Here is a 10,853-nt window from a genome sequence, read left to right on the forward strand (position 1 = left end):
CGGCCACTGCACTCCAGTCTGGGCGACAGAGTGAGACTCCAACTCAAAAAAAAAAAACCGTTTGTAGGCAAAAGTTGCATATGTTAGGATTCCTGTATACTTCTAAGCCTCTTTTACACTTTACTTCTGACCCTTCAATCTTAATTTTTTGGTCTACTTACACATCCAGCTGTGTATGTGTTAGAATCTCACTCTGTTGCCCCGGCTGGAGTGCAGTGGCATGATGACAGCTCCCTGAACCCTAAATCTCAACTCAGGTGATCCTTCCGCCTCAGCCTCCCCAGTAACTTGAACTACAAGCATGCGACTCCATGCCTGGTTGGTTTTTTAAATATTTTTATAGAGACAAGATCTCGCTATGTTGCCTAGGCATGTCTCAAATTCCAGGGCTCAAGCAACCCTCTCACATCAGCCTCCCAAAGTGCTAGGGCTATAGATGTGAGCCCCTGTGTCCAGCCCAGCCTTTTTTCCTCTGGTTTACACTGTCAACTTTTACTTTCCACAGGATGGCCATGAACTACCCCCACCAATTGCCTTTGATGTTGAGGCCCCCACCATGTTACCGCCCTGCAAGGTGAGAAGTGACAACAGAGTTAGAACTTGTATGTGGTAAGAGTACTGCTTCCATGGTCCATGATTTCTGTTTGATTCCAGGGAAGCTATTTTGGAACAGAAAACCTGAAGAGTCTGGTCCTGCACTTCCTGCAGCAGTAAGTATCCCCGGGGCTCCTAAGGCTAGGGGAAGGTTGGCTGGTCCAGGTACAACTCACCCTTAGGCGCTACTGCGTCCTTTTGTGGCTTCAGACTGCAGAGCTCAGGCTCTCTCTTTTATTTTGCCCACAGATACTATGCAATTTATGACTCTGGAGACCGGCAGGGGCTCCTGGATGCCTACCATGATGGGGCCTGCTGTTCCCTGAGCATTCCTTTTATCCCCCAGAACCCTGCCCGGTGAGTGTCACATCCCAGAACCTACCCAGGACTGAAAGGTTTTCCAGCAGTTACAGACCAAGTACCTTCTGGCATCCACACTGCTCTGATGATCACCTTCTTTTCCTCTTATTCCCCTAGAAGCAACTTGGCCGAATACTTCAAGGATAGTAGAAATGTGAAAAAGCTTAAAGATCCTAGTAAGTGTGTGATGTGAACAAAACAGGGTGGGAAAGGGGGATGAGAAAGAATCAGTCATAGAGCTCGGGAGCCCCTATCTTGTTTTCTCCTCTGCCCACAGCTCTGCGGTTCCGTCTGCTGAAGCACACACGTCTCAACGTTGTTGCCTTCCTCAATGAGTTGCCCAAAACCCAGCATGACATCAATTCCTTTGTGGTAGACATAAGTGCCCAAACCGTAAGCACCTATTTCTGCCCTGACAGAAGCCCAGAATTGGGGTAGAGGGTGGCATTTAAGAGGCAAGGGAGAGGCCAATGCCGTGACTCAAGCCTGTAATCCCAGCATTTTGGGAGGCCGAGGCGAGAGGATTGCCTGAGGTCAGGGGTTCTAGACCAGCCTGGACAACTTGGTGAGACCTCTCTTCTACAATAAATCAAAAAATTAGATTGGTGTGGTGGCACATACCAGTATTTCCAGCTACTTGGAAGGGTGAGGCAGAAGGATCACCTGAGCCCAGCAGGTCAAGGCTGCGGTGGCTGTGAGCATGCCACCGCACTATAGCCTGGGTGACAGAGTGAGACTCCAACTCAAAAAAAAATTTTTTTTAAAAGCTGGGCGTGGTAGCAGGTGCCTGTAGTTCCAACTTCTTGGAAGCCTGAGGCAGAAGGATCCCCTGAGCCCAGCAGGTCATGGCTGTGGTGGCCATAAGCATGCCACTGTACTTCAGCCTGGGCGACAGAGTGAGATGAGACTCCAACTCAAAAAAAAAAGAGGCAAGGGAGATGTTTTGACTCTGGCTGGGAAACCTACATTGTACCTGATGCTGCTTCTCTTTCAGAGCACATTGCTGTGTTTTTCGGTCAATGGAGTCTTCAAGGAAGGTGAGAATCTTTTGAGTCCTAAGTTTGTAGCATGGTTCTACCTCTAGCTAGAATCTTCCCAGCTTCCTTCTTTACCCTTTTCTTTTCTGAGCTCATTCTCCCACTCTGCTCTTGAGCCATCTTGGTTTGGGCTACCTCTTCACCTGTCCCATCTGGGATGTGAGAACAGTCTGGGACTTAAGAAGACACAGACTTTGAAGTCAGGCAGTTTTGAGTTTTCATCCCAGTCTTGGGTCTGTGGGCAAGTTACATTACTTCTGAGCCTCAGATTCTTTATTTGTAAGATGGGTGAGTAATAGCTATCTCATAGTAGTGCTGTAGGAGGTAAATGAAGTGTCTTATCAAGTGCTTGACCTGGGACCTGCCACAAAAGTGCTCTATCAGTGGTTTAATAGTTGCTACTATTGTCCTCCCTGATCTGACCCTTCACCCCACTTCTGCTTCCCTTACATACAATCATCCCTGTCCAGCCTCCTAGGATTGTTTGTATCAAAGAAAACAGTGACCTAAGAAGCTGTTTGTAAATATAAAGCATGAATAACTCTAAGGAGACAGTGCTTTTCTCATTACAGTGGATGGAAAGTCTCGAGATTCTTTGCGAGCCTTCACACGGACGTTCATTGCTGTTCCTGCTAGTAATTCAGGGTAAGTGCTGCACTTATCATATTGGATACCAGTCATATTCCATGACTAGCAGTGTAGTAATTGGAGGGTAGTTAGTCCTCGGAGTACTTTAGGAATTTCAGAAAGGCAGTGAGAAATCGAAGCAGCTCACATAGTGAAGAGCTTGGCTCTGGAGTCGGACTGTGTTTCCATTCTGGCCCCACACTTCTAGCTACAGGCAAGTTTCCTCATCTGAAAAAAAAATTTTTTTTTTTAATCAGTCTCTGTCACCCAGGCTGGAGTGTAGTGGTACACTTAATGGCCACCGCAGCCTTGATCTACTGGACTCAGGTGACCCTGCTACTTAAGCATTCCAAGTAGCTAGAACTCCAGGTGCACATCACCATGCCTCGCTAATTTTTAATTTATTGTAGAGATGAGGTCTTGCCAAGTTGCCTAGGCTGGTCTTGAACCCCTGAGCTCAAGCAGTCCTCTCACCTCTGCCTCCCGAAGTGCTGGGATTACAGGTGTGAGCCACCACACCCAGCCTGAAAATTCACATAACAATTTCACTTCCTAAATTTGTTGTGAAAATGTATAAAAAGTAAAAGAGTTAAGAACTGTCTATGAGTCGGGCTCGGTGGCTCAGCCTATAATCCCGTGCCTTTGGGAGGCTGAGGTGAGTGGATTGCCTGAGCCCGCGGGTTTGTGACCCGCCTGGGCAACTTGGCGAGACATCATCTCCAAAATAAATCAAAAAAACTAGGCGGGCGTGGTAGTGCGCACCTGTAGTTCCAGCTACTTGGAAGGCTGAGGCAGAGGGATCGCCGGAGCCCAGCAGGTCGAGGCTGCGGTGGCCGGGAGCGGCCACTGCACTCCAGTCTTGGCGACTGAGTGAGTGTCCAACTCAAAAAAAAAAAAAAAGAACTGTCTGTGCGTTGAGGGAGAACATATAATTTCACTGTTTTTGGTACATAATCCTTTGGAGTCATGGGAGGAGATAAATGATAAAAGGCAACAATAGCTAAGAGTAGAAGGGGGACCCTGTGGGTATTGAATGAATCTGAGTGTCAAGCATCAGTGAGAATAGGAACAATGCTGGGAGGATTAGGTTATCTGTCTGGCCAGCTATTCAAGGTGCTCTTTGTCCCCAAGGCTGTGTATTGTAAACGATGAGCTATTTGTGCGGAATGCCAGCTCTGAAGAGATCCAAAGAGCCTTCGCCATGCCTGCACCTACTCCTTCCTCCAGCCCAGTGCCCACCCTCTCCCCAGAACAGCAGGAAATGTTGCAGGCATTCTCCACCCAGTCTGGCATGAATCTCGAGTGGTCCCAGAAGTGAGTATTGGCCATGTGCAGGATGGGGTAAACTGAGGGAGGAGCTGGTAGTACCTACTGATATCTGAAATTTTTAAAGTCAAAATTTTTTTTGTTGCTTAAAAAAAGATGCATGAGCCGGGCTCGGTGGCTCAGCCTGTAATCCCGCGCTTTGGGAGGCTGAGATGAGTGGATTGACTGAGCCCGCGGGGTCAAGACCCGCCTGGGCAGCGAGACCTCATCTCTACAATAAATCAAAAAATTAGCCGGGCGTGGTAGCGCACGCCTGTAGTTCCAGCTACTTGGAAGGCTGAAGTGGAAGGATCGCTGGAGCGCAGCAGGTCGAGGCTGCAGTGGCTAGGAGCGGCCACTGCACTCCAGTCTGGGCAACAGAGTGAGACTCCAACTCAAAAAAAAAAGGTGCATGAAAAATTTGTCTTGTGAATGAATAATAGCATAAAAATTTTAAAGTCAAAATGAAGTTCCTTTTTATGTATTGTTTTGCAACTTATACTATAGACATCTTTCTCTACCTGTATAAAAACTACTTTGTTAGCCGGGCACGGTGGCTCACACCTGTAATCGCAGCACTTTGGGAGGCTTAGGCAAGAGGATTGCCTGAGCCCAGCGGTTCGAGATCAGCCTGGGCAAGTAGGTGAGACCTCATCTCTACAATAAATCAAAAAATTAGCCGGGCGTGGTAGCGCACGCCTGTAGTTCCAGCTACTTGGAAGGCTGAAGTGGAAGGATCGCTGGAGCGCAGCAGGTCGAGGCTGCAGTGGCTAGGAGCGGCCACTGCACTCCAGTCTGGGCAACAGAGTGAGACTCCAACTCAAAAAAAAAAGGTGCATGAAAAATTTGTCTTGTGAATGAATAATAGCATAAAAATTTTAAAGTCAAAATGAAGTTCCTTTTTATGTATTGTTTTGCAACTTATACTATAGACATCTTTCTCTACCTGTATAAAAACTACTTTGTTAGCCGGGCACGGTGGCTCACACCTGTAATCGCAGCACTTTGGGAGGCTTAGGCAAGAGGATTGCCTGAGCCCAGCGGTTCGAGATCAGCCTGGGCAAGTAGGTGAGACCTCATCTCTACAATAAATCAAAAAATTAGCCGGGCGTGGTAGCGCACGCCTGTAGTTCCAGCTACTTGGAAGGCTGAAGTGGAAGGATCGCTGGAGCGCAGCAGGTCGAGGCTGCAGTGGCTAGGAGCGGCCACTGCACTCCAGTCTGGGCAACAGAGTGAGACTCCAACTCAAAAAAAAAAGGTGCATGAAAAATTTGTCTTGTGAATGAATAATAGCATAAAAATTTTAAAGTCAAAATGAAGTTCCTTTTTATGTATTGTTTTGCAACTTATACTATAGACATCTTTCTCTACCTGTATAAAAACTACTTTGTTAGCCGGGCACGGTGGCTCACACCTGTAATCGCAGCACTTTGGGAGGCTTAGGCAAGAGGATTGCCTGAGCCCAGCGGTTCGAGATCAGCCTGGGCAAGTAGGTGAGACCTCATCTCTACAATAAATCAAAAAATTAGCCAGGCGTAGTGGTGCACGCCTGTAGTTTCAGCTATTTGGAAGACTGAGGATGAAGACTGCCTGAGCCCAGCAGATCGAGGCTGCAATAGCTGTGAGCGTACCACTACACTCCAGCCTGGGCAATAGTGAGACTCCCGCTCAAAAAAACAAAACCAAAACAACCTGCCTTGGTCTTCTTGACAGCTATTTAATATTTCTTATATTTGACAGATCATTGGTAAATAGTTGGGTTTTTATTAATTTCTCATTTGCATAAATCATGCAACAATGTATAAGAATGTGATTGTTTGCAACTTGGGTTTTTTTTTTTTTTTTTCAGTTGGAGTCTCAACTCCACTCCACTCCACTGTACTCCAGTCTCCACTCTGTCGCCCAGACTGGAGTACAGTGGCTGGCCCCGGCCACGGCAGCCTCGACCTGCCGGGCTCCAGCGATCCTGCCACCTCAGGCTTCCAAGTAGCTGGAACTACAGGCGCATGCCACCACGCCCGGCTAATTTTTGATTTATTGTAGAGACGAGGTCTCACCAAGTTGCCCAGGCGGGTCTCAAACCCGTGGGCTCAGGCAATCTACTCACCTCAGCATCCCAAGGCGCGGGATTACAGGCTGAGCCACCGAGCCCGGCACTTGGGTGTTTCTATGGGATGGATTTTGAAGTGGCATTTAGTGGTCATGAAGCTGTCTGTTGTTACCTCACTCCAGGTGCCTTCAGGACAACAACTGGAACTACGCCATATCTGCCCAGGCCTTCACTCATCTCAAGGTGAGGGTTGGAAACACAGCAGCAAAAAGACTGGGATCTCCGAGCCTTTGAAAGGGTCAAGTAGCGGTGGGTGCTGGGAGCAGTAGCGTTGGGGAAGCACCTGCTTTACTGACCTCTCATCTTTCTCCAGGCCAAGGGTGAGATCCCAGAAGTGGCATTCATGAAGTGATCCATAGTCAGGTCCCAGAAGAAGCCCCCTGTAAATAGTCCTTGGATATTGTCTTTGTCATCTGTCATCTCCTCCTGTCTGGCCTGAGGCCACCCTGAGACTGTGACTGAGGAGGGAAGGCTGCTGGATCCCTCTCCTCACCCGCCTTCTGGAAGACTTTCAGAAGATTGAGCCTCACTGGTGCCAGGAAGCCAAAGCTTACTTTGTAGAACTGACACTAAACTACCCGAAGGACTTAGGTGCTTTGTGTACTTAACCCCAGGATCCTCCTTACTTTTTAAGATAAAGAGTGATATTGTATTTTCCTTGGGTACTGGAGTGTTTTGTCTCTTCCCCGCCCTCCGGGGAAGTGTGGGCCAGGACTGCGGCAGCCGCCGCGGCCCTGAAGGACAGATGGGGCGGGGCACGGGGCAGGGGAGGGTTGGCCTCACGGCAGGAAGTCCCGCCCCGGAAGCAGGGCAGGGCGGGCTATGGCGGTGCCTTGGCGACGGTGGCCCCCAGGGCTGCTCGCTGCGCTGCGGCTTCTGCCTATGCGCCGGCTCCTGTACAACGCGACCCCGCCGCGGGACGTGCTGCTCTTCGAGCATAAACGAGGCCGCTTCTTTGCTGTCCTCGGGCTTTTCTGCGCAGGCCAGGGCGTCCTGTGGGCCTCCCTAACTATGGCAGTCTTGTCCCGGCCCCCGGTCTCAGTGCAGCCTCGGGATATGGAGGCCCCAGTCGGTGGCCACTTCGACCTGCGCTCCGCCCTGTGGCGCTACGGGCTGGCTGTCGGCTGCGGCGCTATCGGTAAGGCTGAGGCTGGCTTTCCCCCACAGGAACACAGGGTGGCTAGGCACGACCCTTCTCGTTCTGGCAAGGAAAGGGCCTCCCTGTCCCAGATGAGCGCGCGTGGCGGGTGGGCTGCTAACAATCCGCCATAGGTGACCCATGCCCTTGCAGTTCTCGGCTGAGTTTGGCCTCTCTGTGACCTTGAACAAGTGACTTCAGCTCTGTACCCTTTTTCTGCCCTTTATGACAAGGATGGACATCTATTAAGGTTGTTGGTTGGAATAAAACAAGATTCTGGGGAACTCTGTATATGTTAGTTACCACAGTAGTTCCCTTTATTCAGGGGCACTGGAAGAATCGGTGCTTAGCCTTCCAGTGAAAAGTCTTCACCCCAATCCTTGCTCTTCCTGCAGGAGCCCTGGTACTTGGTGCTGGTCTTCTCTTTTCCCTGCGGTCTGTGCGTTCAGTGATGCTTCGAGCTGGAGGGCAGCAGGTGACCCTCACGACTCATGCCCCCTTTGGCTTGGGGGCCCATTTCACTGTTCCCCTCAACCAGGTATCTTGCATGGCCCACCGGGGTGAAGTCCCTGCCATGTTGCCTCTGAAGGTCAAAGGCCGGCGCTTCTATTTCCTCTTAGACAAAGCTGGACACTTCCACAACACACAACTCTTTGACAATACTGTAGGTGCCTACCGGAGCTTGTGAAAAAAAACAAACTCGGGTCGCTCACCCTTCCCATAGGGGGATAAAAAGTGAACCGTAGGGATGCGGTCACAACCAGGGTCACGTGGGGGAACCAAGGTTCATTAATAGCAAATAAAGGAGCAGTTGTCCCAGAGCAACTGTCTGACAGTACCTCTAAGTTTTGATCGACATCTGTTTAGCCTTCACTCCTGTCCATCTACTTGCCTTAACATCAATGACTCACTACCAAGATGAAGAAAGCAGTATGATATTTTGGTAGAAAAACAGCTGTAGAAAGGGAGGTAGAGGGGGGCCTGTCATCACGTTTCCCTCGTGGAGGGAAAACTGAGGCTCCCCACATAACAGGGCTGTGCAGGGCAAAGAGGACTGCAGGAACTTGGGCACAGAGTCTTTGGCTGCAGGAAGCACACTGGTTACTCTTCAGGAACCAGAAAGGCGTGGCCCAACGAGAGCATCTGTCTCAGAGCTCCACTCAGGGTCACCCCTATCCAGAGGCCGGTATGGGATAGCTTCAGATTTCCACTGCAAGACCTGGAGCACCAAGACCACACACCACAATATCAGATTCACCCAAGAAGAGGTCTGTGGGAGACAGGGACATGAGTGTGAGGAGTAGGGCCATTTCAGATGCAGTCCTTCCCACCCACACACCATTCTTCAGCTCTTCTCAGCTCTACTTGGTGAGCCAAGGTCATAATACTCTGTTGAGCACCATTACAGCCACAGATACTTTAATGAAGTATCTCTCAGTATACCCCTGGGTCTCACTTCAGCATTGTGTAGGTTGGAGTAGAACTGCAGAGCGGTTCCAGGAGGTGTCCATGGAATTTTCTGGGCTCCAGAGCAGCTGTGAGGTCAAAGAGACAGTTGTGAGAACAAGATATACCCTAAGCACACCTGCGCCCAAGTGCCCTTCAAGATGAGAGCAACTGATGGGGCTAATGAGGGAAGTTATAGGACCCCTCTGCAGAGGGAAGGTAGCCTCAAGTGGGCTTCCTTCCTTCTCCCATTACCTAATGGTAGTGTTGAGGGAGACGATGGAGTTGCAGAGAGAACTGGTGCCAAATCGAAGGATACAGGCAGACACTAAGACCAGGAAGACAGCTACAGTTGAGATGGCCAGTGGAATGCAAAGCCCAATAGGATCTCTGTGAGGGAGAAAACAATCCTGTAGCTGAGGTGGGACTCAGCCCACCTCCGCCCCTGACCTTTAAGGTGGGGACATCACCTGTGGGAGTCCTCGATGCAGCTGCTGTAGACCCAGAAGAGCAAGAGCAGGAGGCAGTAGAGGGCCAGGAAGCCAGAACTTCCAGCTACAAAGTAACAGAGCGATGGGGCAGAGGGACGGGATAAGGCCAGGGAGGACTTATTCAGGGTGGCCACACCATACAGGGGGCACCTGCCACTGAAGGAACCCTGTGGAGAGAAGCTGCTGAGTTAGTAACTGCATACAAGCTCATGGCAGATGTTAGGGAAAACCTAAAATCAGGACTACTTTAGGAGGTTATCTGTGCACTGTCAATTCCTATTTCTGTGACAAGGAGACTGATGGACAGCACCTGCTGGGAAGGTTAACCTACAGTGGTCATAGATTACAATGAACTTCAAGAGAAGTTCTGGTCTCTCCTCTGGAGAAATCCTAAGCCTAAACCCAGATCTTGTGTAACCTTCCACAAGGCAACTCTATCTCCAGGTTTCCTAATTGTGAAATAGACATGCTGGACCCTACTAGGAAGGGATTAAACGAACTCATGTTTAAGCTTAATAAAATTTCCTGGCTGGGGTAAACACTCGGTGTAAATTACTGGCTACTGCCTTTTTTTTTCAGTCAGAGTCTCAGTCTCACTCTCGCCGGGGCTGGAGGGCAGTGGCACGCTCGCGGCCACCGCAGCCTGGGCCTGATGAGCTCAGGCGATCCTTCCGCCTCAGTTTTCCAAGTAGCTGGAAATACAGGCGCGCGCCACCACGCCCGGCTAATTTTTTGATTTATTGTAGAGACGTGGTCTCACCTAGTTGACCAGGCTCGTCTGAGCCCCTGGGCTCAGGCAGTCCTCTTGCCTCGGCCTCCCAAAGTGCTGGGATTACAGGTTTGAGCCACCGCGCCTGGCTGGGCTACTGCCTTTAGACAAGCCTATTCTCCATCGCTATTTTGTCATTTAACACACTGTTGCAATCACGCGGTAGCTTGATCCTCTCCACTACAGTACTTTTTATTTCTTGACATAGCTCAGGGCCTGTGCCGACTTGTTTCAGAACTGTGGTATGGTTATGCAGCCGGAGCCACCAGGTCTGGCTCTGGGTCTCGTGCTGTTAAGACGCCCCTGACACTTGTCCCTTTGACGAGGGTTCGAGGTAGACGTACGACCCGGCTGGAAGAGCCACAGAGCGCGATTAGCGGCGCGGCCTTTCAGCCGCAGGCCGTGGCCCGCCGGGTCCACATGCTCAGAACAGCAGCAAGCCCCGGCCCGAAAGCGCCAATGGCTTCCCTATGTCAGGATCTGTCTCACCCCCCACCTCGCCTACCCGTCCGAGCCCTGAGGCTGGCCTCGCCCCACAGCCGCACCTGGGTCCGGGTCAGTGCTGCGGCCACCACGGCCCCGCAAAGGAAGGCTGCAGCGAAGAGCACAAGCTCGATGCGATGCAGCCAGGGCAGCGCCATGGCGCCCCGATGCCAGGAAGCAGCGCCGCACAGGACAACCGCCCAAGCCCCGCCTCATCCGGCCCAGCCCACGAGAGGGAGGCGTCACTTCCGGGCGCGGAATTTATTTACAAACACAAGGGTGGCGACAGCCCGGCTCACAGCGGCAGGTACAGCGAGTAATCAGAGAGCGCCCAGCGGCGGGCAGGGCGGCTGGTGCGGCCGATCATGGGCAGCTTCTGCACGTAGCGGGAAGCTGGACTGGGTCCGTACGGCGCCGGGAAGGCAGTTTGGAAAAGACGCCCGCGGCAGCGCCTCCCAGCCTGCCGCCCAGCGATGATAAAACGGAAGTGAGG

General features: G+C 51.1%; 4 protein-coding genes across 4 annotated transcripts in view; 2 read left to right on the top strand and 2 right to left on the bottom strand.

Moving 5' to 3' along the window:
• NXF1 (nuclear RNA export factor 1) overlaps window positions 1-6,685 on the top strand; it is a 15,676-nt gene extending 8,991 nt beyond the window's left edge. The window contains exons 12-21 of the mRNA XM_008053595.2: window positions 506-574; window positions 655-710; window positions 844-951; window positions 1,072-1,130; window positions 1,232-1,347; window positions 1,949-1,991; window positions 2,564-2,636; window positions 3,750-3,932; window positions 6,156-6,216; window positions 6,347-6,685. Coding sequence (XP_008051786.1) covers window positions 506-574; window positions 655-710; window positions 844-951; window positions 1,072-1,130; window positions 1,232-1,347; window positions 1,949-1,991; window positions 2,564-2,636; window positions 3,750-3,932; window positions 6,156-6,216; window positions 6,347-6,385 — 807 coding nt within the window. The 3' untranslated portion in view covers window positions 6,386-6,685. The remainder of the gene's footprint in view (window positions 1-505; window positions 575-654; window positions 711-843; window positions 952-1,071; window positions 1,131-1,231; window positions 1,348-1,948; window positions 1,992-2,563; window positions 2,637-3,749; window positions 3,933-6,155; window positions 6,217-6,346) is intronic.
• Window positions 6,686-6,855: 170 nt separating this feature from the next.
• On the top strand, window positions 6,856-8,009 carry TMEM223 (transmembrane protein 223). Its single transcript, XM_008053596.1, has 2 exons — window positions 6,856-7,171; window positions 7,567-8,009. The coding sequence occupies exons 1-2, from the start codon at window positions 6,856-6,858 to the stop codon at window positions 7,857-7,859; spliced, it is 609 nt and encodes a 202-aa protein (XP_008051787.1). The 3' UTR covers window positions 7,860-8,009.
• A 77-nt stretch (window positions 8,010-8,086) lies between these two features.
• Window positions 8,087-10,548, bottom strand: TMEM179B (transmembrane protein 179B). The gene is made up of 5 exons (XM_008053597.1): window positions 10,423-10,548; window positions 9,088-9,275; window positions 8,873-9,007; window positions 8,628-8,706; window positions 8,087-8,441 (listed from the first exon to the last, which is right to left on the bottom strand). The coding sequence occupies exons 1-5, from the start codon at window positions 10,516-10,518 to the stop codon at window positions 8,280-8,282; spliced, it is 660 nt and encodes a 219-aa protein (XP_008051788.1). The 5' UTR covers window positions 10,519-10,548; the 3' UTR covers window positions 8,087-8,279.
• Window positions 10,549-10,606: 58 nt separating this feature from the next.
• The window catches only part of TAF6L (TATA-box binding protein associated factor 6 like), a 15,833-nt gene continuing 15,586 nt past the window's right edge, over window positions 10,607-10,853 (bottom strand). Inside the window, 1 exon segment of the mRNA XM_021710223.1 lies at window positions 10,607-10,853. This exon segment is cut by the window's right edge and continues 145 nt beyond it. Coding sequence (XP_021565898.1) covers window positions 10,656-10,853 — 198 coding nt within the window. The 3' untranslated portion in view covers window positions 10,607-10,655.

This window comes from Carlito syrichta, unplaced genomic scaffold (genome assembly GCF_000164805.1).
Source record: "Carlito syrichta isolate Samal-C Ts95f unplaced genomic scaffold, Tarsius_syrichta-2.0.1 Scaffold288315, whole genome shotgun sequence".
Taxonomy (NCBI): Eukaryota; Metazoa; Chordata; class Mammalia; order Primates; family Tarsiidae; genus Carlito; species Carlito syrichta.

Excerpts from the sequence above, each read along its gene's own strand:
- TMEM179B (XM_008053597.1), bottom strand. The coding sequence starts at position 10,518 with ATGGCGCTGCCCTGGCTGCATCGCATCGAGCTTGTGCTCTTCGCTGCA. Across the intron at positions 9,008-9,087 it reads TGCATCGAGGACTCCCACAG|AGATCCTATTGGGCTTTGCA; the intron begins GTGATGTCCCCA and ends TCTCCCTCACAG. Across the intron at positions 8,707-8,872 it reads TCCCTCAACACTACCATTAG|CTGCTCTGGAGCCCAGAAAA; the intron begins GTAATGGGAGAA and ends TTGACCTCACAG.
- TMEM223 (XM_008053596.1), top strand. The coding sequence starts at position 6,856 with ATGGCGGTGCCTTGGCGACGGTGGCCCCCAGGGCTGCTCGCTGCGCTG. Across the intron at positions 7,172-7,566 it reads TGTCGGCTGCGGCGCTATCG|GAGCCCTGGTACTTGGTGCT; the intron begins GTAAGGCTGAGG and ends CTCTTCCTGCAG.